The 22,393-nt window shown below is 33.7% G+C and overlaps 4 protein-coding genes and 1 long non-coding RNA gene across 6 annotated transcripts; 2 read left to right on the top strand and 3 right to left on the bottom strand.

Annotated features, from left to right (window-relative positions):
• Positions 1–586: 586 nt before the first annotated feature.
• On the bottom strand, positions 587–6,883 carry LOC124440749 (probable serine/threonine-protein kinase kinX). The gene is made up of 7 exons (XM_046991176.1): positions 6,726–6,883; positions 6,049–6,169; positions 4,202–4,869; positions 3,424–3,802; positions 2,098–2,829; positions 1,627–1,918; positions 587–1,525 (listed from the first exon to the last, which is right to left on the bottom strand). The coding sequence occupies exons 3-7, from the start codon at positions 4,259–4,261 to the stop codon at positions 1,330–1,332; spliced, it is 1,659 nt and encodes a 552-aa protein (XP_046847132.1). The 5' UTR covers positions 4,262–4,869; positions 6,049–6,169; positions 6,726–6,883; the 3' UTR covers positions 587–1,329.
• Positions 1,071–22,070, top strand: LOC124440754. The gene is made up of 3 exons (XR_006946747.1): positions 1,071–1,082; positions 8,363–8,367; positions 21,900–22,070. It is a non-coding gene; the product is annotated as an uncharacterized LOC124440754 (long non-coding RNA).
• Positions 7,392–13,824, bottom strand: LOC124440750. Of its 2 annotated transcripts, XM_046991177.1 has the most exons (13): positions 13,373–13,824; positions 12,385–12,632; positions 12,254–12,293; positions 11,433–12,091; positions 10,367–10,458; positions 10,224–10,292; positions 10,029–10,121; positions 9,769–9,903; positions 9,437–9,485; positions 8,901–8,978; positions 8,738–8,807; positions 8,156–8,271; positions 7,392–7,833 (listed from the first exon to the last, which is right to left on the bottom strand). In XM_046991177.1, exons 6-13 carry the CDS (start codon positions 10,236–10,238, stop codon positions 7,781–7,783), a joined length of 609 nt encoding a protein of 202 aa, XP_046847133.1. In that variant the 5' UTR covers positions 10,239–10,292; positions 10,367–10,458; positions 11,433–12,091; positions 12,254–12,293; positions 12,385–12,632; positions 13,373–13,824; the 3' UTR covers positions 7,392–7,780. The 2 variants fall into 2 exon arrangements, 1 of the variants encoding a protein (XP_046847133.1); XR_006946745.1 differs by lacking the exons at positions 7,392–7,833; positions 8,156–8,271; positions 8,738–8,807; ... (2 more) ...; positions 9,769–9,903; positions 10,029–10,121 and having other exon boundaries at positions 10,258–10,292; positions 13,373–13,692.
• On the top strand, positions 14,012–17,074 carry LOC124440752 (putative inositol monophosphatase 3). Its single transcript, XM_046991179.1, is given in 4 exon segments — positions 14,012–14,066; positions 14,753–15,021; positions 15,024–15,083; positions 15,842–17,074. Coding segments are annotated over 3 exon segments (756 nt in total). The 5' UTR covers positions 14,012–14,066; positions 14,753–14,807; the 3' UTR covers positions 16,324–17,074.
• LOC124440753 (ribonuclease P protein subunit p14-like) lies at positions 19,925–21,257 on the bottom strand. The gene is made up of 5 exons (XM_046991180.1): positions 20,849–21,257; positions 20,679–20,775; positions 20,502–20,578; positions 20,328–20,406; positions 19,925–20,233 (listed from the first exon to the last, which is right to left on the bottom strand). The coding sequence occupies exons 1-5, from the start codon at positions 20,908–20,910 to the stop codon at positions 20,165–20,167; spliced, it is 384 nt and encodes a 127-aa protein (XP_046847136.1). The 5' UTR covers positions 20,911–21,257; the 3' UTR covers positions 19,925–20,164.
• Positions 22,071–22,393: the final 323 nt, after the last annotated feature.

Genomic DNA, 22,393 nt, shown 5'->3' with positions numbered 1-22,393 from the left:
TCATTGATAGAATTAATTGTCTTTAATTTCTTTTGAGGGAGACAGCAAAGTAGTTAAATACTCATTGTGTCACTCAAATATAAAATGAACTGAATATCTGATAGTATGTTTCATAATTAAGAACGATCCTCAAAAGCATCGATTTTTCCAGACTGTTTAATAAAGCTTTCACTTCAAAAGACCTGTATCAGACAAGTGATGTTCTAAAAACAAATGCTTCAATAAAAGCATTTTTGTAGCTATAGAAAAATAAGTAACTTCATGACTTTGTCCTTTCTTAATAATATCCTCGTAATAATGTTCGACACAATTTTCGTTCTTTTTAAAGATTTGAGTGACGCAATAGCTTCAGTCATTTCACGAATTCAAAAATGGAGCAAGCAAGCTACAGTATTAATGCTTAATAAAGCTGTGAATGGGTGAACATGTGGAAAAATTTATTTTTTAGTTTATCAGTAATGGATTTGTGTCGTAAAACAAATTATCTTCTCGTTTAATTTTTAAGCTTTTTAACATTGTTGCATTTGCCAACTTGCTCATACTCTAACTTTAAATCCTCAACAGAGATAAAATAATATCATACACATTTTAAATTGTTGATCAATTCAAAAAAAATTATCTTTACGTACAACACATAACAAGAACATAGAACTCGTAACACCCAGCTTTCTCTTAGTTAAAAGGTAAACGATTTACACCTCTTTATGACATATACAGTTTTAGTAGCGATAATTTTTGCAATCATCGAAACGGAACATTCAGTAACACGTCCTGCATTATCAACAATACGAAATTATGAGCTAAAATATGATTTATATAATAGTTTATAATAAACGTAAGGCGTTGTTTGCAAGGAAAATGGTTTCCTATGCAAATTGTCCAACAGCAATAGTTTTATTTGCAGTATATATAGCTACAATGCTAATTTCCAGTTGGAAAAAATTTTAGAAAGAAAAAAAATTGGAAAAAGTCCACACTGTTCTTTCTTGATAAATTGCCTTACCAAAGAAGATAATGAAACTATGATTGACTTTAGTTTGTTTTGACCATTTGGTAAGTAAATCGTTTGTTTTACAAACATAGTAATCGTCATTGTAACCAAAAAAAAAGCAATTTTGAAATGCTCTTCCTGATATTCTCCAATAATTTTTTTTACATTTGTCACATAAAGCGTCACCATCAGTTAGCAGTATCATAGAATACCGGCTTAAGATAAGATATCTCTTGATCATAATTATTTTCTTCCGCAATGACTTCCTCAGCATGTCCATTGTTGTGCAACTCACGTTTTACATTATGTTTTCTTGATTTTTATGTTTGTGCTTATGGTTACGTTTCTTTTGATGCTTGACTCTGTTTTATTTGGCTTTTGAGTAGATCTTCATAGACTTTATAGTCATAGCCATCTTCATCATCATCGTCATCATAAATAGCTTTCGACTTTTTACGCGATTTTTTCTTCATTTTTTTTGCTTTCTCGTCGTTTTTCTTGTGCTTGAATTTATTTATTTCTGACGCAAATTCACTGTAAAGTAAACAATGAAAACTCATTGCAAACGATGAACTGAAAAGTTTTACCCAAGCAATGCTTAGGACAAAGACATTTTAATGTAGATTTCGACTTACATAGGTTTAAAAACAGCTGTTTTTTTGTGTTCTTCCTGATTTTGGGTTTCATGTCTGTTGTTTTCGCCGTCAGCCAACGTCAACTCGCTTTCATCATTTTCATCATCATCATCATCAACCTTTTTATGAACAACATCTTTCTTCTCATCAATTTCAGTATATTCATCATCTTTGTCATCGTTGTTGTCTTCTGGGCGGAAGGAAGGATCCTCGAGAGGAAGGGAATGTTTGATTTGAAAATTTTTAGGAACTGGAGAGATTACAACAGCGGACATTTCCATTGGTGACATGTCTACAAGATTATCATTTAGTGATTAACAAAGATATTTTTATTGATGTAGGTTAAGACAACAAGAACGAGATTGCGAAGAGAAGTTTGTTTGTAGAAATCAGCAGTTTCAAGCTTTTGGTTTCTTTTCGTATATATGAGTAACGTAGCAATTCAGTTTATCAACTAAAAAAGAATCGCACCTTTAGTTTTCTTTCCAAATTCTTCAATCAAACTATCAATAGAATCCAAATACTTTGCTTCTTTTTTTGGTTTCTCATCACAAGATAATTTCTTACACGATGGACATCCTTGACAATACGATTTGGTAGAGCAATCCTGGCAACTAGTACATGCATAACATGATCCCGTATATGAGTTGCGTGGATAATGAAAACTAGTCGATGAACGTGACTTTGACGAGGTTTTCTGTTGCGAATACTTCGTGTCAGCATATTTTTTAGGGTTGTTCTTTGTATCGTAGTTTTTTCCAATATTATTGTATTGATAACTGTAATCTTGATACTGAGGATAATTTTGTTGTTTGTTGTTGTTGTTTTTATATGAATCAAAAGGTTGTTGATATTGAAACAGTTCCTGAGTTGCATAAGGCCAAAATTTCTGCTGCTGGTTTCCAAATGGCATCCTTGTTCCAGAATCAAAATAGTAATTTGACGATGCAGGCATTTTAGGCTCCATAGGTTGAAAAGGTTTATAATTCTGATTTTCAAAGTAAGTGTTGTAAGGGTTGGCCATTGGCCATGTGACTTTGTCATTCATCAAGCCTGTGTTATATGACATGGATTTTTGTTGCTGATTGTAATCACCATAACCAATGGTATTCATTGGATTGTGTGCATAGTTATAATAAGATATTGGTTGACTCTTTAATGGATGTGGAATGTAAGGAGAGGACTGGTAACTAGAATAAGAATCTAAATGAATGGCAAATTCGAAGCATTAGAATGATTCATGAATAGAAACTTGTTCGGGTGTAAAATAGCTACGTGGGCATACATACATGCAATTGATAAAATTGTACAATGTTTTACTTTTAATTAACAAACATAAGAAAAGTACATACATGGATCATCTAAAAATTCTTAGGTAGGCAATGTGGCAGCGGTGCAAAATATGAAAGAAATCAAGTATTTCTTTTTCTACATGATGCCTTCACCCAATCACCTTTAGTTTACTTATATTCAACAATTTTCTCGATAACAGCCATTTTGAAAATTTACTTTAAATTGCTGTTCAGCATACAATATAAGTTTAATGTATGCTCTAGAGTAAAATAGTGAGTTTTCTCCGAGATTCTCTTTTAATATTTGAATTTTGTCATATAAATGAGCTCGAGAAATGTTTTTAGTTTTTGGCTCCAAAGCTGTTTTATTTTTTATGGCATCAAAATGAGCGGGCAACAATTTCCACTTGTTTCCTTGGCGGGAACGGAAAATTGTATTTATTTTAAATCATGTGACTGCAAATGAGCCAATCACATTACCAATATGACAATCAAGACGATTTACCTTTTATGGGTTGATACAAACTTTGCTGCATTGACTCAATAGATGATGCAGGCCAACTGGTGATTGCTTCGTTTGAGTTTAAGTTTGAGCTTGAAAATGAAGATGGTTGTTTCTCACAAACATACCCAACTTTAAGGAAGTTATTTTTTCCAGGACACATTCCTTCAAATTCTTGACCACTTGACTGAAGTAAGCATGATGTCTCATTTTGGCAAGCTGATCTTACAACTTCATGGACGCCCTTAGCTTGACAAAATGGTGAATTGTCTATAGAACAGCCACTTTCACCATCGTAACCGTAAATTGCATTGGTAATGTTAATCAATGCATTATCAGGACAAGCGATCGTCTTTTTCTCCTGCACACACAACCACATGATCTAAAAAATACTCTTTGTCAGTTTCTTTAGACACCAAATCAAACCTTTGTACTTCAAATTTCTTTCGTTGTATTTTCTGTCGTCACCTTAAGTAGTTACGACACATTACGTAAGAAGTACAAATTTTTGAAGAGCATCATTTTTTGCCATGTTTCAAAGTTGGATATCTGCAGTAAAATTTTGATGAAAGCTGCTATTTTCTCACCTAGGCAATGTGATGTCAAAAGATATTTGCTTAATGAACACGATCTTAGGTTTCTATGCAATGAGGAAAGTGTGCAATAAAACTTCGAGTACTCACTATTTACCCTATTGCTATTACCAAAATTTGCTTTCCTCAAATGTCAAATTTCTTAATAAGTGAGCCAATTACAAGATGAGATATGGAGAAATTCTTACCACTTGCGTCATTTTCATAACTCTTGAGTATATTATTCGATCTGACTTCGGGGGATTCATCTTTCTCTTTTGAAGATGAATTTTTCATTTCGGGCTTATTCCTATCTTTTCCTGGTTCTTCTTGATCTGAACTAGTAGCAGAGTGCAAGAACTTACTATTATCTTCTTTCTTATATGGATGATGATCGTTTCTATCGCTAACTACAGAGGGGATACGGTGGGATTTGTTGACATCATCATCATTAGACCTCTCTATGTCAGGAACATCGTTCTTGGGCGTGGTAAATTTAGAAAATCTACTTGTCTGGTGCTTATTTGATTCATTGTTCTTTGGTTTGGTAAATTTCACCAAGCTTATTTTATCGTTTTTTCCCGCTGCAGAGCTCATTTTGTCATCAGTAAGAGATGCCACTTTGCAGGAGTCCTGATCACAGGAGTGCTTACTTTAGCCTTGGTTTTTTTTTGATTTGCGCTGTCATTGTCATCTGAATTCTTCATCGAAATAGCACCCTTTTCATTTACAATATTTGACTGTTTTTTATCAACAGCTTCATCACTTGATATTCTTGCAAGATCACTTAATAAATTGTTATGAACAAAATTATTTTTCTGGTGTTTTTCCAATTCATTATTACCATCGTTTTTGTCGTTCCGTATTTCTTTCGTATCTAGAAAAACGTTTCAAGACTGTGAAAACCTAACCATTTTTTCCTCTTTGTGTTAGTCTTAAAAAAGCTGTTTTATTTTAGTGATGGCTTTTTCTCTTTTATAAGATATTTTTGAAACAATGTAATGATTTCTATCCAGAGAATAATTAATACCCAAGATGAAAAAAAATACATGCTATTTAAAAATATGTAAGGCTCACCAATCCTAAAAGTACTCTGAATTCCCTATGAACGGTTAAAGAGCTTTTGTGTTTTCAATATTCATGATTGTTATTGCTCTGATGATTGTTCTCGACAAAGTAGACATTAATTATTAACAGAAATACACAATCCTCCGCTGTTTTAGCCAACGAATTCAATATTTCAAACGAAATATAAGTAACATGAAAATGAGGAAAGACTTTTTTCCTATTTCAATAGGAGGCTAAAGAATAACCAAAAATTGTGTTATTCTTCTTTGTTAACAGTAATATTTTATTAACTGAAATAAATTGTAAGACATATTAAATATTCGGGAGGGAGGTCAGGACGATCCTTAGTCAATTTATAGGAGGTGGAGATATCCCCTCGCCCACTGCCTCCGCTGCCCCTGCTTTGGTAGGCTGTGCCTTTAAGTAAGAGTGTATGACCACTCGCCTTGTAATGAGTGTTACAATAAGATAGTCATTTAGGTTGAACAGTCAGTCCGATGGTTGTCCATTGTCATAACTATAGTGTTCGTTGGTTGTAATGAAGTCGTGGGTATTAAATGTCAAGGTTTGCTTTGTCTCATTGTCGCCACTGAAATTAATAAATGTATACAACTTTTATGATTATTTACCTTAGTGACTCTCCCAATAAATATGGGCAAGAATATATAACAATGCTATACATTATTATTATTAGATGTCATGCATAAACAACTTTTAAAAAATGATTGACGCATGTGAAACTCGTGGAAAAGGACAGTGAAAACTCGCGTGGGAGAGCTGAGAGCATACCTTCCCTCCCCACACCAAATTTTTCATGGACAGGCTTGCAATCTATTGGGTGAAATTCCACATCCCACATATACAGATATGTTTTCATGTTAATCTTCCCTTACTACAATACTATCCTACATTCGAACATACTTCGCTGCATATCAATTGAGAAATAAGTTATTACAATAAAGTACATCTTTATATTTTAACTACTTACTTGGCGATAATGACTTTCCACAAGATGTTGGAAAATTAAGGAGAATTATTATCACCACGAGATGTAATAAAAATGATAATGTTGCCAATCTCAACTTTAGCTTCATTTTAATCGCTCAAAACTAGAAAGCACATAAATAGTTCACACGTAAACAAAAACCAATAGAGTTAATAGATTCCTTTTTTAAATGTTGCTTATGTTGATATGACTAATTTCAATTTCATTGTCATAAACATTGTTGTTTTGTTTTGCATGTGGCAAATGTTACTTAATAATGCTGCTGTTTAGACAATTATATGTTAATTTATATAATGCAAACCCATGCTAAACACGAGGCAGATTTTTTCTCTTTTGACGAGCCATTGGCCATGCAAATGTATCTGTTTTCATTAATTGATTCAATAGTTTAAATGTCTAACGAACTGAATAATTTGCTAAAAAAGTTGCATAACAGAAGTAAAAACTCGTGCTGGCCTCGAGAGTTGGTGCTGCGCTATCTTACATACAAAAATATAAAAACATTGCGCGGCCACATTTACAAAGACAATTTCGGAAAGTTATAAGTTTATTTCCAAATTATCCCTTTTGTTGACTTAGTATGATGTGAATTGAGGATAAGTAATAAAAATTGAATACGAAATATACAATAAACTGTTGTTTGATTAAAGAAAACTTACCAAATGTAGTAATTATGTAAAATTCCAAGCAACTACCCAACACCTCCATAAACAAACACAAGCTTTAAGAAACACAACAAAATTACTTTAAGAGTGAAAAATTTCTAAATCAAATATCATTAGTAATCATGATAAAAAAAACAACAACTTTGACATTTTTGAAATGGATCATTGATTTGGAGGGAAGAAGTTCACAGGTGGCATTTTTCTAACATATCTTCTTTCGCTGAAAATGTTCTCAACCGTGACGCGCAATGATAACGCACCAATGAACAAAATGTCTATTAATATATTTGCATGACTTCACTTATATTGGATGACGTATTTGTTACTTTTCTGCAACAGCTGAGGGAGGAATTGGCATGTAGGAAACCCGCAAGGTAGAAAAACACTGAGTATAGGAGAGCACGAAGAAAAGGGGAATATTATGCAAGCGAATGTTGAGAAAGAGGAGCTCGAATGTATAAAGAAAGATAAACAAGAGGGAAGAAAAGACGAGGGTAAAGAAGCCAAAGAGGAAGAAAAAGGGAAGAAGAGCGTCTCTTCCTTTGTTTACTGAAAAAAATTCTTCATGTGTACTTCCCCATGGTTTCCAATAGCGACCTCTTACTGGCTTTCTGTTATACCTTATGCGTATTGTTGTCTTGTTGGAAAACGTTACGTAGCTTTCTTTCTCTGATTGATATTTCATGTTGTTAAACAACACTACGTGCACATACATGTCCAATACCGTAAGCATAATAGAATAGTTAACTATAGCCCAGCGACAAAAACTGTAACCTCGAAACCTTTACAAATAATACAGCAATTTAGAAGATATAACGAAGGTTTCAACCACCTCTATAAATATAATGACTTCCAAGGACTTGGAATTTTGTGCATGTGCACCCCTGTTTAAATCAATCATTAAAGTATAATGCTTTACTTGCTTTGCAGTGGCTGCAACTTTTCTTATGCTCTTGGTATTATGCAAAAATGTTTCTTCTTACATTAATGTATTTACAGTTCTAACGAAACAGTCCACGAAAAAAACCCATTACTCGGGTGAAGAGTGTTCAAAGATATACACTTGCATTGGATTCATCCACCGCTTTCATGTTTGTATTGCCTATACGAATACAAAGAAAAATATAAAAAAAAAGAAAAAAACTTGAGTACAAACTCTAAGTTACAAACAACGAGCTATATGAAAATTGGAGGTGCCGTAAAAATAACTTTCAAACGACTTACGTAATGACTCAGATTCAAGCCAGTTAGTATTCCTAACAGTCTCAAAAGAAATACTTTCTATGAGGACATTCAAGTTTTAATTTACACCAAATTTGGTGGTGATTTTAGATGTTTCCACTGGCGAAATATGCCGCTTCCTACATTCCTGCACATAACAAATCAAACAATTCAAAAAATTTACTTTACTTTACTTTACTTACCAGTCGTTTTAGGCGAGAAAATCATGAGATCTTCTTCAACTGAATGTGGAACAGGGGATGAAAGACCACCAAATACACTGTCATCAAAGTTTGTCAAATATTCGTTTTTGATGATGCTACACACGCGAAAATGAAACAATTTGTAGCATCTATACTTTAAACGTTTTTTACAATCTATACGTTACCCAGCGAGCTTTTTGACATAAGAAAAGGTTTTATTCAAAATCTTCTAATTGCATAAAAAAATGAAAAATCGAAAAATCCATTTTATCTGACTACGAAAACAATAAAAAATCCTGATATGATTTGAAGATACATTTGATTTGTCACAAAAAATGTTTTTATAATATTTTTGAGTAGATTGTCATAACTCCTTAACTCAAGATTTATGTCGTCATTTAACAACTTGTGTACAGAAACAACTTGTTGGAGAAAACGTCAGTTTTTAAGAAACAAGAAAACCACAAAAAACACTCGTTTGATCCACGACATTATGAAACTGATTTTGCTCTATTCCTGAGTCGAAGTAATTTCTGAGCCAATCATAATTTCTAGCAAAAGATTTCTAGCATTCAAACTTACCGTTGTCCAGTTTTGCTTGTTGAACCAAACAAGTCAACAGAGACATTTGCTGGAAGATTTCTCAGTGGATCTAAATCAATGGTTACACATTACACACAGCAATCTCTTTGTTAAATCTACTTAAGTCTTTAAAAAATTTATCCATAGTAAGAGCACAATTTACCTGCAGCATTGATATCATTTCGAGGTTTACGGGTTGAACGTCTGACTGGTGTTAGAATTGTTTCAGGTTCGTTTGAACCTGTAATGAAAAAGACACAAGTTTTATACATCGGCCTGTTTTATACATCGCATTTTACATGTGTCGAATGCATTAGAGACAAAAGAAAATGAGATAAAATTCCTTATTATCTTTTGCTTTGAATGCATTCGACTCACTTAAAATGCGACGTTTGAAACAGGCCTAAACAACTCAATGAATTTTTCACGAAACCATGACTGCATAGGGTTACATTACAGAAAAAGACGATGGAAAACATTCTCTCAAAACTAGATTCCTATAGAGAAACATTTTAATCCCAAAACTGGCGCCAATAATCGATGAGAGAATGTTACATCATGGCAATTAAAAGCGTATTACATTTTTGCCCGAGATTCCTTTGTGCAAACGACCCAAAAGTTTAATACTCAACTTCAAATATTGTCATAGCTACTAAACAACTAGTTAATAGTGTCTGCTTTCTTGCGTATGTATCTTACCAATTGCAGCTTTATTTTTAACCGGCGTAAGAATGATTTTAAAAGCGTTCTAAAGTAAAACAGAATCGTATCATTAGTTTTTTCATCGTCAAGGAGCCAAATAAAACTATTTTTTGATTTTGTGTTCAAAAAAGCTATGTCGACTATGAAGTAACTATTTAATGAAAAGATGGAAGTGAGAAGCTCACATTAAATAAAGTTATGTTTGCGTGCGTTCTTTGGTGTGGCATGACTTTATCAAAATCTAGGACTGCTATTAAACAATTTTCGGATGTTCAACACGTATATATATATATGCAATACAGTGATTAAATATGAGTACAATAATTAACCTCTTCATCCCTTCTTTCTGCATCTATTTTAGCTTTCATTCGTGTTCTCATTTCACGAAACTTATTCCGGCTTTCATCTGTCTTGTTAGTGGACATTTTAGAACCACTGACAGCCTTTTTCGCGCTTGATCTCTTCTGCAAGATCAAAACCATGCTTTCACAACCGTATTTATTTCATTTTCCAAACTTTTTTTAAAAGACATAATATATTGAGGGGAAAGAACGCGATTCTATGAAGGAGGAATGGCCGACTACAGTACCTTCACAACCTTCTTGATATCGACTTGTTTCTCAATCCAGTTATTTTTCTTTAGATCCTCAAGTTCTGAAAACTTCTTATCAATATCTTTCACCTGCATAGAAAATGACAATCCAGAGACCCAAATTAAAAATACATTTTGCTATTGCGTACAGCTGTATTTAGTCTGTCAATACAGACCTACATATACAAGTACCTGAATATACATCATGTCCCAAAATCCTTGCAAATCGGAGACAAGGGTCTTCCTTTCGGCATCAGGGTCCTGCGTTTTTGGGTGCATATTATTATTGTTGGGTAAGTTTAAGACCTTTTTACAAACAAAGTCTAACACAATACCTCGCTAAGATCAAGCAGCCCATTGAATTGTTTGAATTTCTTAGTCGCAAGCAGTTGTACTTGACCAATCACGGTTCTTATCTTTCCTTTAACTATAAAATAAAAACAGTAAGTCGTATGCGCGGATTGGTCGATAGCTGAGTTCAAACTATCCTGTACGTGCAGACCAATCTATAAGCTCAATAACTAAATCAAACAAGAATTTGCAAATCAAGCATCAACAGAGAAACATTGATCTGCTTTGCATTATTGTTGAATTATAAATGAAACAAAAAAAATTTTTCGTGTTTGTACTAGCTTATGCAATCTCGGAGACGTTTGTGAGAACTCTCGAGCAAGCGCTCGACCTCAGGCCTGGGACTCTGGAACTTCCACTGATCTGCTCTCGCTTTTCCCAAAGATCTCCTCGGTTTGCATAAGCCTGTAGAAACCAGTATGCAAACCATTGAACTAAAATACATGGAACGCTATCTGTAATAGAAAAATCTAATAAATTGTTGAAGCCAAATTTTACATCCAGACACGCGAGATTACACCCAGACACGTATGTGTAGTCAATTAATTTTCAAAATCTCGAAACACTACACACGCGTGTCTGGGTGTAAGATTTGGCTTCAATTATTTGCTTCAGTTAGCATTCCATGTATTTTAGCTCAATGATGCAAACACAGTAAACATCTTTTATTTTTTAAGTGATCAACGTATTAAAAGTACTTAATAAATTCATCAAGATAGTTTAAATTTCTTTTCCTACCCGTTTAAAATAAATTACCCATTTCGATGAAAGTGAATTTGAGAATAAAAACATGTTCGATTCGCAAAATGAGTTTGCACTCTTCCACCAATAAAACTTGAAGAAAACCATAAAACCATATTGGCATTTACAGTCATTCAAGAAGTTGAGCCTCAAACTTTAACATAATAATACAATTTATACAAGGAGCCAAACACTGTGTTGTTTTTTTTATGTCTGCATTAATACATGCAGCACATCTATCTAAATATTTCTTGCAAATAAAATTAATATAAAGCTCAATTTTTTTAAAACAAATGCAAAAATAAGTACCTTCTTCAGGGTACCACTATCTTTTTCACCGAAACATTCCCAAGATAAACAGTGGCTTTTCAAGCGATTGATTTCACTGTTTGCCAGATCTCGAAAGTAGTTTGTGCTAATTTCTTCGTTTTTTCCGTCGCCAGAAACGTCTGTCATTTCAACATTTGTTTTTGTTTCTTTCGTCAGCGACTTCTTGGTCTGCTTTAATTTTTCGCTAAAACCTTCATTACTGGCATTTTCCGTGGGGAAGAATTTGCTAGCACTGGCGGGAGAAAGTTGTGTAAATTGAAATTTATCAGCGCAATAACTAAAACTTTGCACACTAGCAGGGACCGTAAATGAGAATTGCTTTGGAATTTGAGGAACTGGGTGCTTCTGCTTAGTAGGAATTCGACTCTGATTGGCTGTTTTATCGTTACGATTCGCAGTGATTGGTTGCTTCACTTGGCAATTCTTTTTTTTCATTTCTTTATTAGTAATTTTCGATTTGGTCGAGCAATCTTCATTTCTATTTATGGACGAATGCACGGATTTGGTGGTGATGCTTTTGACAGAAGGGAATACAGTAGAGTGAAAGTTGTTGGATGAAATTGCTTTCTTTGACATTGATCTTGTTTCCATTGTGCTGGTAGAGGATGGCGCTGTACGTTTGATAACTGAACGACTGCCTGTAATACAATCAATAATATAGATAAAAACTAGACAACCGATTTATACACATGAAAGAAATCTGTTTTAACAAGTCAGTTGTTAGAAGTAAAGCCATACAAAACAATATTAAATGTTTGTTCATATGTCAAAGTATAAAACACATTAATCTAATTTCATACCTGTTTTCATATCCCTTGAAGGTTTTGACAGTTTAGTCTTCTGTAAAGATAAACTCAGATGTGTATCAATTGAAAATGAGATAAAATGGATTATAAATAACATGTGCTGTATATGTTAAATTGTTTCCTACATTCAACTGTTTTTCCTGAAGAGGTGGTATGTTTGTGCTATTGTTGACCATGTTTTTCAACTTAGCTTTTGTTTGACTGGAGTTCGTTGTATTGCCATTTAAATGACTGTGAGAATACTCAGAAAGTTTGTAGGACACTCTGGATGCTGAGCAAAATGGCTGCTTTTTACTCTGTTTACTTTTCATTTCAATTTGTTGTTTGTTTTTTTGCCATTTCTTCAAAGCATTTTTGATTGGATCGGTATGTCCTAAAGGATGATGTTGATTGATATGTTATCTCTTCATCATCATTAATTTGATAAAAATTTCAAACTCCAAAGGACTGATTACATGCAGCAAGTTTACAATCCTGCATAGAAAAAGCAAAGCCATAACTTTTGCACACATGGAGTTTTGTTTAACAACATAGAAGAAATAACAATGCTTCCTGAAATTTTAAATTAGGTACATAGCCAAATATGAGATAAACTTTCCATTTTAAGTTACAATTTGCTCAAAGTGTAAGAAATTGACAAATCAAATATTCTATCTAGCTCTGTTGGCATGCCTACTGTAGGGATGAAAAATCTTCATGACAAAATTTTTAATTTCTAAAATAATTTTTCCATCAAATTTACTCAACACCAGCAATAAAATTATTTTAATGAGGATACCTGAAGGCAGTTATTTACACATAGTTAAACCATTGAAAACCTGTTGTGTGCTGAATTTAGGTGTTACGTACGCTCCACTCAGTGCCCCAATCAAAGAAAATATACAATTTCTATCACGTATATCGGTCTGAAGCAAACTATTTTTACACTAAAAGTGAATGATTGTAACAAGATAAGACAAACAAGTGTGAGTATCCACAATAAAGTAGAGTACATACTATTTCATTGACACTCAGAAGACAAACACAAAATTTCTGTTTACAACTTGCGATGTGAAAAGCCTCAACCTTGAATCCTCATGCAGTGTATGAAAATAAAACTTTTTAAAAACATACCTTTATTAACGTGCTGATTTTGACAGTTGGCAACTTCATTTTCGTTGTTATATATTTCTTTCGACAAGACTCCGCGCTTCTTCACAAGGCCATTTTGTCGAGATATTTTTCTATGTTGAAGGGCAACAAACGCCCGTGTTTCACGATCTGAAGGTCCAGTTTTTCTTTGGGTTTTCGCTACAATATGGGATGGATTGATGCGAGCAGTAGCCATTTCGGAAGCTAATAAATATTTACGTTTAAACTCCAATAACAAACAACATAGAATATATAAAGTAAAATTTTAATTCAAATTCACTAAAGTCGAAGCAAACAAGAAGTTTAATTTTGAATATTCAAACTACGTAGCTAGAACGTGATTGGTTCATCTACTGGTTCCTCCATGACATGTGACATTTTCAGTATTCACCTAAACATCATCACCACCACAGAAAACTGAGAAAAGAATGTGTGGAATGGTTTATTTGTGTGAATTGTGATCATGAGTCCTATTCAGTTATCCCCATTTCGCATATTTTGCTCCGTTTGCGCCGTATTTAGTATTCTCTATGCGACCAAATATTTATTGTTTACAGATTCTACGACTTTGTACGAAGAAGAAATATCGTTTAAAAGACTCTTAGAAGCATCGGTATATTTAGCTGAAAGAGGGGGGAAAGTTCTAAAAGATATTCGTGAAAAAAGTGACTTACAGGTCTGATCAAAGTTTTACATGCTATTATGGTCGAGGTTAGCATTAGCACAATGGTGTACAAACTCCAGCACTGATTTTATTTACTACACTACACGTCGTATCTACTTACACAATAACAAAAATAGTCCCTGTGAACTGAAATTATTCATGCAAACAACAATATCACCTGGAGATTGAAGAGTTTAAATTTGGTTTGATTTCGCAATTTTCTTTGCAAACAAAACGTAACTGTACATGGAATAAATTGTCAAAACTGATGTAATGGCAGCTAATAAATGTTTCTTTTGTGTATACCTAAATGTTTTATAAGTTTTTATTATTTCAAGTCATGAGTTTATTCCAAATAATTTTACTGTTGTATATCCTGTTATTTACTTATTAACTTAATGATTTGATGATTTATTTGATTTGTTAAGTGAACTTTTTGCAAATTACAGCAACTTTTAATATGTTGTCTCATTAAAAACAACACAATATTTAACTGGAGAATTACAAGACTTGCTACAAGACATTTATACATAGATGTCCATTTTCTTAAATCATCAACATCATATAATTAATGCTTTGGATTACTAGTTGTGCTTTAATTATTTTCTTTGTATTTAGGAATGTGTAATTAAATATGTATAAGAGTTGACATGAATGCCTTTGGTGCCCAATACACTAATTTAGATCATTTTGTTTAGGCGTAGCAAAGGACAAACACTAGAAGGTGCAAATGATCCATTAACTGCTGGAGATATGGAATCACATAAAGTGATTGTTCATGGTTTTCGGCATCTCTTTCCATTAGTTACAGTGGTCTCTGAGGAACATGATCATGGAGATAAGATGAATATTGCAGCTGACTTCAAAACATCTGATATAAAAACTCTTGATGAAGAGCTTCATGGCAGTGAACATGAATTGGTTTATGCGGATGATGTGCTGATTTGGGTTGACCCACTTGATGCTACCAAGAATATACTGAAAATTTAATTGAATATGTTACAACAATGGTTTGCATTGTTATTAAAGGTAATTAAAGTGCCTATATCAGGGTCAAGGGAACAACTTCTTTAGATAGAGCATTTGCAGTATGTTTGATAGTGCAAAAATTTTATCTTTATGGGCTTTTTTGTGGGCTATAAACAGGTATGTAAGTTTGGGCTAAATGTGATGTAAAAGAGAATTAAGACCTGCATTGATGATTTAGCTTTCAAGTCTTCTTGTAAACTACCATATAAATTTAAGATGCTACCTAGTGTATAATATTGATGACATAGTTTGAGTAAATAATCAAAGAAAACATTTAGAGCTGTTCAGGCGCTATTTTCCAATGAATTATACAGTTTTCATAATGAACATTTTCTCCTTTTTACGTCACTTGTGGCACAGAGTCACCTACGTATCTCTAGGCCTAAAAAGTCCATAAAGATAAAATTTTTTGACCTATCAGAAGAAGTTATTTCCCTGACTCTGATATAGTTACTTTAAACTAGAGGGCAGTAGGCAACTACCTACACTTGCTCTCCCCATAGCATCCACCTCTTTATTAGTGCTTTTGGAAAAAAGGCCTACAAAAGATGATAAAAAAGTGTGTAATTTTAGTGGTCATTTTGCATTACTGTGGTACTACATTGTGCTTAATAGTTTGCTTAAAAGAACTGCTACACACATATGTAAAAGCATGCTATATTGTTACAGCTTCTTTAATAAGGAGAAACGATGTCCAAATGATCTTTGAAGCTTCTGTATTTAAGTGGAAGAAATTTAAGATTTGCATTTTTTGCAAGGTGTTCCTGTAGCTGGAGTCATCCATCAACCATTTCTGAAGAAGACATTTTGGTCGTGGACCAATCATGGTCATTCCAAAGATCTTTCTAAACCATTAAAAAATGAGGAAAGTTTAAAATTTCCCAGAATTATTGTGTCCAGATCTCATGCTGGTACAGTAAATGAGACTGCAAAATCTGCATTTGGTGGCGATGCAGTTATTATTCCTGCTGGTGGAGCAGGTTTTAAAGTTTTATCTTTATTTAACAATTTTGCTGATGCATATGTTCACAAAACACTGATAAAAAGATGGGATATCTGTGCTGGCGATGCTCTACTTCGCTCTTTTGGAGGTAAAATGACATCTCTTAATGGCAAAGAAATAACATATGGAAAGAAGTTTGAAGTAAAGAATGAAGGTGGTCTTCTAGCAACATTAAATTACCATGAACACTTCCTTGAAAAGTTATCAGGCTTGGTAAAAACTGCAAATATCCAATAGGTGAAATAGTGTGATTACAGGTTGGACATTTTGTTTTCTATCAACTTTCAATGTTCATCATTTTTAAATTCCAATGAAGTACTACGTATACATTGGTTTAGCTGCATTGCTTACTTGAATGACAGAAACCAATCCCAAAATAGTTTTAATGCTTTATATTCACGTAAGTCAACCAATATATTACATAGTTGACAAAATAAAACATTTTCTAAAAAAGACGTCATGTAGACTCAAATTTAAGTTATAACCAAGAAGGTTTGAATTGTAATAATTCGGTTTATTTCAAAACCATATCAAAGGACAACTGCAACAATATCAAAGCACCAGGATAGAAGTTTGATGATGATACTTTTATTATTAAGAGATGGCTTGTTCTTGGAAATCAAAAAGCTTTCATGTATCTTCGGACGTCTACACAGGATAGCAATCATTAACCCCAAAGAAAAAGTCTAATCCTATCTCAGAAAATCAATAAACAGCTTTAGTCGAATAGCTCACACATTGCTATCCAATACGGGCTATCGAAGATACAAATAATCGTATTTTGAACTAACAGGTTTAATCTTGTATTAGCAAATAATTTTAACGAAATTGTTTCCCATTTCCTTTAGCTTATGTATGGTTTGGGATTCTTTCGTGATTCTTTGTATACAATTTTTTTTATTAAACAGTGAGCACAAAACATATTTTTGAATATGTAATAAGTTTTTGTAAATAGTATAATCTACATAATAATACTTGAAATTTTGAACTAGTTTTATTCATCTATTTCGTTTTATGGACATACGTTTCACAAGCTCTCATGTGACATGTATGCAATGCGTACCTATTTTTCAATATTTGCTCTAGGTATGAAAAGTTATATTATAGTGCGATTCTGAGAGATTATTGCTTTCACGAATCATTTTGGATAAAACTTTGCAACCAAGGGAGATGGTTGATTATCTTAGAAGATCGTGTTTCGGATCTTATACTGCATTACCATACACTTGAACTTTGTCTCTCATAATTGTAGTGAAATACACTTCTTATAAATTCTGATGCAAAGTCATAGCTTGTGCTCGGTCGATTTTCCACGTATAAACATCAGGATGATTTTTTGTTGCACTTTACGTTGGTCTAACTTCTTCACTTTGAAGGACAAAATTCCCAATGTTTAAGATTCATTGAAATGTCGCTGCTGCACTGCTTCGTACTCAAGAGCTCCGTAACCTACACACTTGTGTCTCTCAACACTTACAATGGGTATTTCTAGCAAAATCCTGGTTTAAATAAATACATTACTTTATGGACGTTTTTACCACTGTATTTCTAGAAGAATAGTCTTGATTCTCAGAGGTAAAGAAACTGTTTTTGTTTCATACAATTTATTTGTGTTTTGCTTTAGATTTTCTTATTAATATATATTAGGAAAGGTGAACAAGTCCGTCTGATTGACGTGCAATGTTTTGTTTTATCCAATTTACCAGCGAAAAACCTCTGTGTGAATGTACTGCTTTAAGACGCTTGCATTGCTGCAGCGATCGTTGCCTCGCATAAGTATAAACATTATAATAGCTTAGATCGGTCATGCAAGTGAAGTATGGCCCATGGAAAGGCAACTTCCATTCGGGATTAGTGGTAGAGATGGTACCTTAGCGTAGAGGATGCATAGAGCATCTGTAAGAAGACCCTGGAAGACAGGATAGAGCAAGCAAGACCTTCTTAGGCCACAGCAAAAATGATGATAGTTTGGGAAATAGACTACTATTTTTTCACCTCGAGCAATGTAAGAGCATGCAGTCTCGGTAGCGAGCCTTTCCATGAATGGCTTAATACAGTGACTACTACGGTCCTCTGGGATCCCATGTAATGCATGTGTAGTTCAACCCAACTCGGTTGCAGGTCACTAGTAGGTGCGACATCTACTAGGTCAGATTAGGTTAAGTTAAAGGGCATGATGGGTTACCTCCTTCATTCAAGGTGAATTCCATTTCAGGGCGGAATTCCAAGGCCATGCGCAGGTAAGAAATTTTTGCTAGCGTAAACACGCGCTGTAGTTGCAAAGGGTAGTTGCTAAGCCCAAATAACGAACGTGGGGCCAATACCTTCACGAGTTTATAGGACAACCCTACTTTCAATAGTAGTGAATAGAAAATGTTTGGAAGAAAGTTCCAATCTTTTCGTCAGTCATTTTAACAACTGCAATTTGAAACTCAAGAAAAGTATTCAAATTTTTTAGACATTTATAGTTTAGTGGCTGCGCGTTGTATTTTCTGTAAATGTGCAAATGGGGAAGTAAAAGCTTCTGTAAAAGCTTCTTTAAAGGAGGCTTCATTCCTGGAAAATTCAGTGCTCAACGCCACAGCGTAAGCGAGCCAAAAACAAGCGATAGTACACCAGGTCTAAGTATGCGGAATAGCTTCATAAAAACCTTAAAGACAATATAGTATTTGTTTTCTTTAATCGTTACAATGAAGACAATCTGCGGACGTTGTCACGTATTTTACTAAATAGTTAAACGAAAGTTTCCATATTCCCCAGTCGTGTTTCTTTCAAATTCATCTAGAAGATAATCGTCAAATTAAAATCAAACTTAAAGCAGGCGCTAACGGTTATTTGGTTACACCATCTTTATGCAGCCAAACTCAACCTGTGCTTCTTCTAATGGTTACAGTTGTAATTTGTTTTCGACAAACTGAATTTTTTTAAAGCATTTTCACTCACAAATGAAACTTTTCCGGTCCCGTGTAGTATCTTTAAATACTTTCATCCAAACCTTGTCATGCAGCAAGCACTTGCTCTAACTTTAGGCGTTAGAGGTACCGGGCGTGCAAAGCACTCATTGAAAACGTGCAAAATATGAACATTTAGGTGGTGCTAGGTGCAAATGATTTGGATGTCGATAAGATGAGCAAATCACACGTTTAAAGACATTCCTGTCAATTACACAATGTGTCCTTCCTAGTTCCAAAGTAGAACTTAAATCAAAATGTTGTGTACATTTGAAACGGGAATAACATTGCACATTTTTTTAAAAAATTTAGCAAGACAGGATGGAACTCATAAAAATGTTCCTCCATTCTTTAAATGATATATCGACCAACTGATTTTCATTTTATTGCTTCACAAATTGGTTTCATTTATTACACACTAAAATTAGGTGTGTTGCTCTACAAAGGAGCCCGAACAGCTAACTTTGAAAAATGCAGGAAGAAGTCAATGTCAAACGTGATGCAAAATGTTTATGGCAATAGCGAGAAAGTTGCAATGACTTGGAAGTCTGGTATGTGTATTTTCCATAGAGGTCAAAAAGTGAAGAATTTTACTGTACAGTATTCTGTACTAGTTTTGGGTAATAATTCAAAGTAGATCTTTCCAATTGTCTTTTAGAGCGATGGCATTTAGTTGAGTGTGGCCACAATTAGTCAATTAAGGTGTGAAATGTCAATGTGGTTGGTAAGCATAGTTATGAACTTCAGGTTGACAAATGCGGGCCATGTCTCTTTGATTGTCAATGACTTTACATATTTTTTGTTCCGTGTTTCACATATGCTTCAAAATAGTCTATCACCTTCATTTGGAAATGTTAAATGTTGAACAATAAAATTTACAAACTCTGTTAATAACACACTTAAGTACCATATTTTGAATGTGTAAAATCTTGCCAACAGTCACCAACAGTTTCATTCTGAGACAATGTCGGAACTTTGAACAAACTACAAAATTAAAATTTTGTACTTCTCAAATCTCTAGGCTTTCTCTACACATAGGTGAAGGATAGAAGAAGAAAAGTCAATTTTTGTGTCAGACACATTTTACGATAGAACTGTACAATAATCTTGAATTTCTAGGTTTGATATCAGTCAGATGAAATAAATGGCACCCATGTTCTACTATCTCTTGCTAATGACATCAAATATGGAGAAACCTAAAACAAAACATAAGAAAATGGATTTTTCTGAACCTAAATGAAATGATATTGTCCAAAAATGACAGGGAATCAAACCAACTAATTCACATACCTGTTGGACATTAAAACGGCAAGCATTGTCATTATATTTATTTATAAGTGTCAAGGAGCTCCACAATTTCACAAGGTTGCTAATAAGATTTAAATCAATTAATAATTTTTTAATACACTACAAAATGAATCAAATGATTAATTAATGATTTTGCATCTTTTAAAAAACTTATACCTTGACTTCACACGTAATATAATCTCGCCATTTCTCTTATCCACTTTCAAAATGTCGATTACAGTTGATGATCCAACCTAAAAAAAGAAATGGCTAAGGTTGTACTTGTTCTAGATAACATTCGTTGGATAGACCAAATCTTAATTGACATTGCACATTATTCAAATAAATTATTACCGAACCGTGCAGTTGCTTTACGGCACTGACTATAAAACTCTTCAATTGAACTGGTTCCAGAATGATGGTGTTTATAAGACCGTTGACTTCTTCCTCTCTATCAATTATAAACAAAGCTCAAAGCTCGCATGTACTAAAAGTCAAACAACTCATTATCTTATTCAACTTACAAAATGCATTTCAAGTAACAGTGTTCACACTTTTGTGGAGCTGTTAGTATTTTCTTCGACATTTTTCGTCAACTGTCTATGAATACACTGATACATCACAAATGTATTTTGTACGAATTCACTACCATTGAAATGAATTGAGAATATATTTACTAGCGCACTTCCGTAATATTGAAGCCGTTTTCCCCCAGTCTTTCACGCGAAAATAGCACACGTCCATGGTGGTGCTAGTATTAGTCTTAATGCTTATTGCTTAAAAGTTCGTCTGGTCGTCGTAGTACTGTTATTAGTTTTAGTGCTAGTTTTTGTCTTACCGTATGATATTGTTAAATTCTTATTGAAAATGACTTAATGCTGGTGGTGGTAGTGGTGGTGGTGGTCTAGTGTTCTCTTGAGCGTTACTTAGTGTTAGTGCTTCTTGTGTAAGTGTTACTCTTGGTGTAGTGTTAGTGCTAGTGATATTATTTTTGTGGATATAATCTTGCTCTTAGTGCTAGTCTTGGTGAATGATGCTGGTATTAGTTTTATTCTTTGTGTTGGAGTAAATGTTGGTCTTTATGTTACAGTGGATTAATTTTACAATTTATTTTGATGACAATGAAGAGACTCAAGAGAGGAGTGTACATTGACGATTTTACTATTTTTTATGAAAATGATGGAGTGGAGAAGAGTGTATCCTCTATTCTCCTCTCTTTGGTTGTCTTCATCTCTACTTGCTTCTCCTTTCCTTTCTTTTCTTCGCTTTGCCTCTTTCTTTGTTTAGTGCCTCTCCTTTCCACTCTTCTCTCCTCTCCTCTTCTTGCCAGTCGTCTCCCGTCTCCTTTTCACTCCTCTGTAAGTTTTGTTACATCAATATATCTTTACTAGATTGGTGAGAACACCAGTGTAGCTCTGTTGCGTTTATCTGGTATAGAACTATAAATATACTATACTTGAATAGAGTTTGATAATGTGCAACGATAGTCGTTTGTCATAGATAAATTACTATTTTTGCATTTGCGTTTAGACATTTGAACCAACAAACTGAAAAAAGTTGAAATTGGCTTGTAAGAAAAGAAATGGACGACAAAATTTAGTAATTAGCAAAATAATCGCAATGGGCATTGAAATCATCATAATACGTCAATTTCATCTAAAGTTCTTTTTTATATACGCTCTGTACAGTTAGGGTGCACCCATTGAGCTACATACTCTTTTACAAGAGTTACGATGATAATAAAAAGCAAAGCATTGGCTTATACATAGATTTTGAAATGTGATACAAGTAGGGATTTACCTGGGTATTAGATACAATTGAAGACACACTTAGGAACTGACCAATCCGAACACAACACGTTTATGCAACTTGTAGCATAATTTTTAAGATTGATTAAGAATGAGACAGTGTTATTTGAATCTGTACCTCAGTATGTGCAGGAAGAATGGTAAAACATTCGTCTGTAATATATGTCGTCAAGTTTTTTAAAACCTAGTTAAAATAAATGTTTTTAGGGCTTCTTTTTGCAGAATACTTTTTCTTTGATTGTAGTGTGATGTGAATCAAAT

Source organism: Xenia sp. Carnegie-2017, unplaced genomic scaffold, assembly GCF_021976095.1.
Source record: "Xenia sp. Carnegie-2017 unplaced genomic scaffold, XeniaSp_v1 HiC_scaffold_2, whole genome shotgun sequence".
NCBI lineage: Eukaryota > Metazoa > Cnidaria > Anthozoa > Malacalcyonacea > Xeniidae > Xenia > Xenia sp. Carnegie-2017.
Note: the sequence above shows the minus strand (reverse complement) of the source record. Positions and strands in the feature narration are given on the sequence as shown.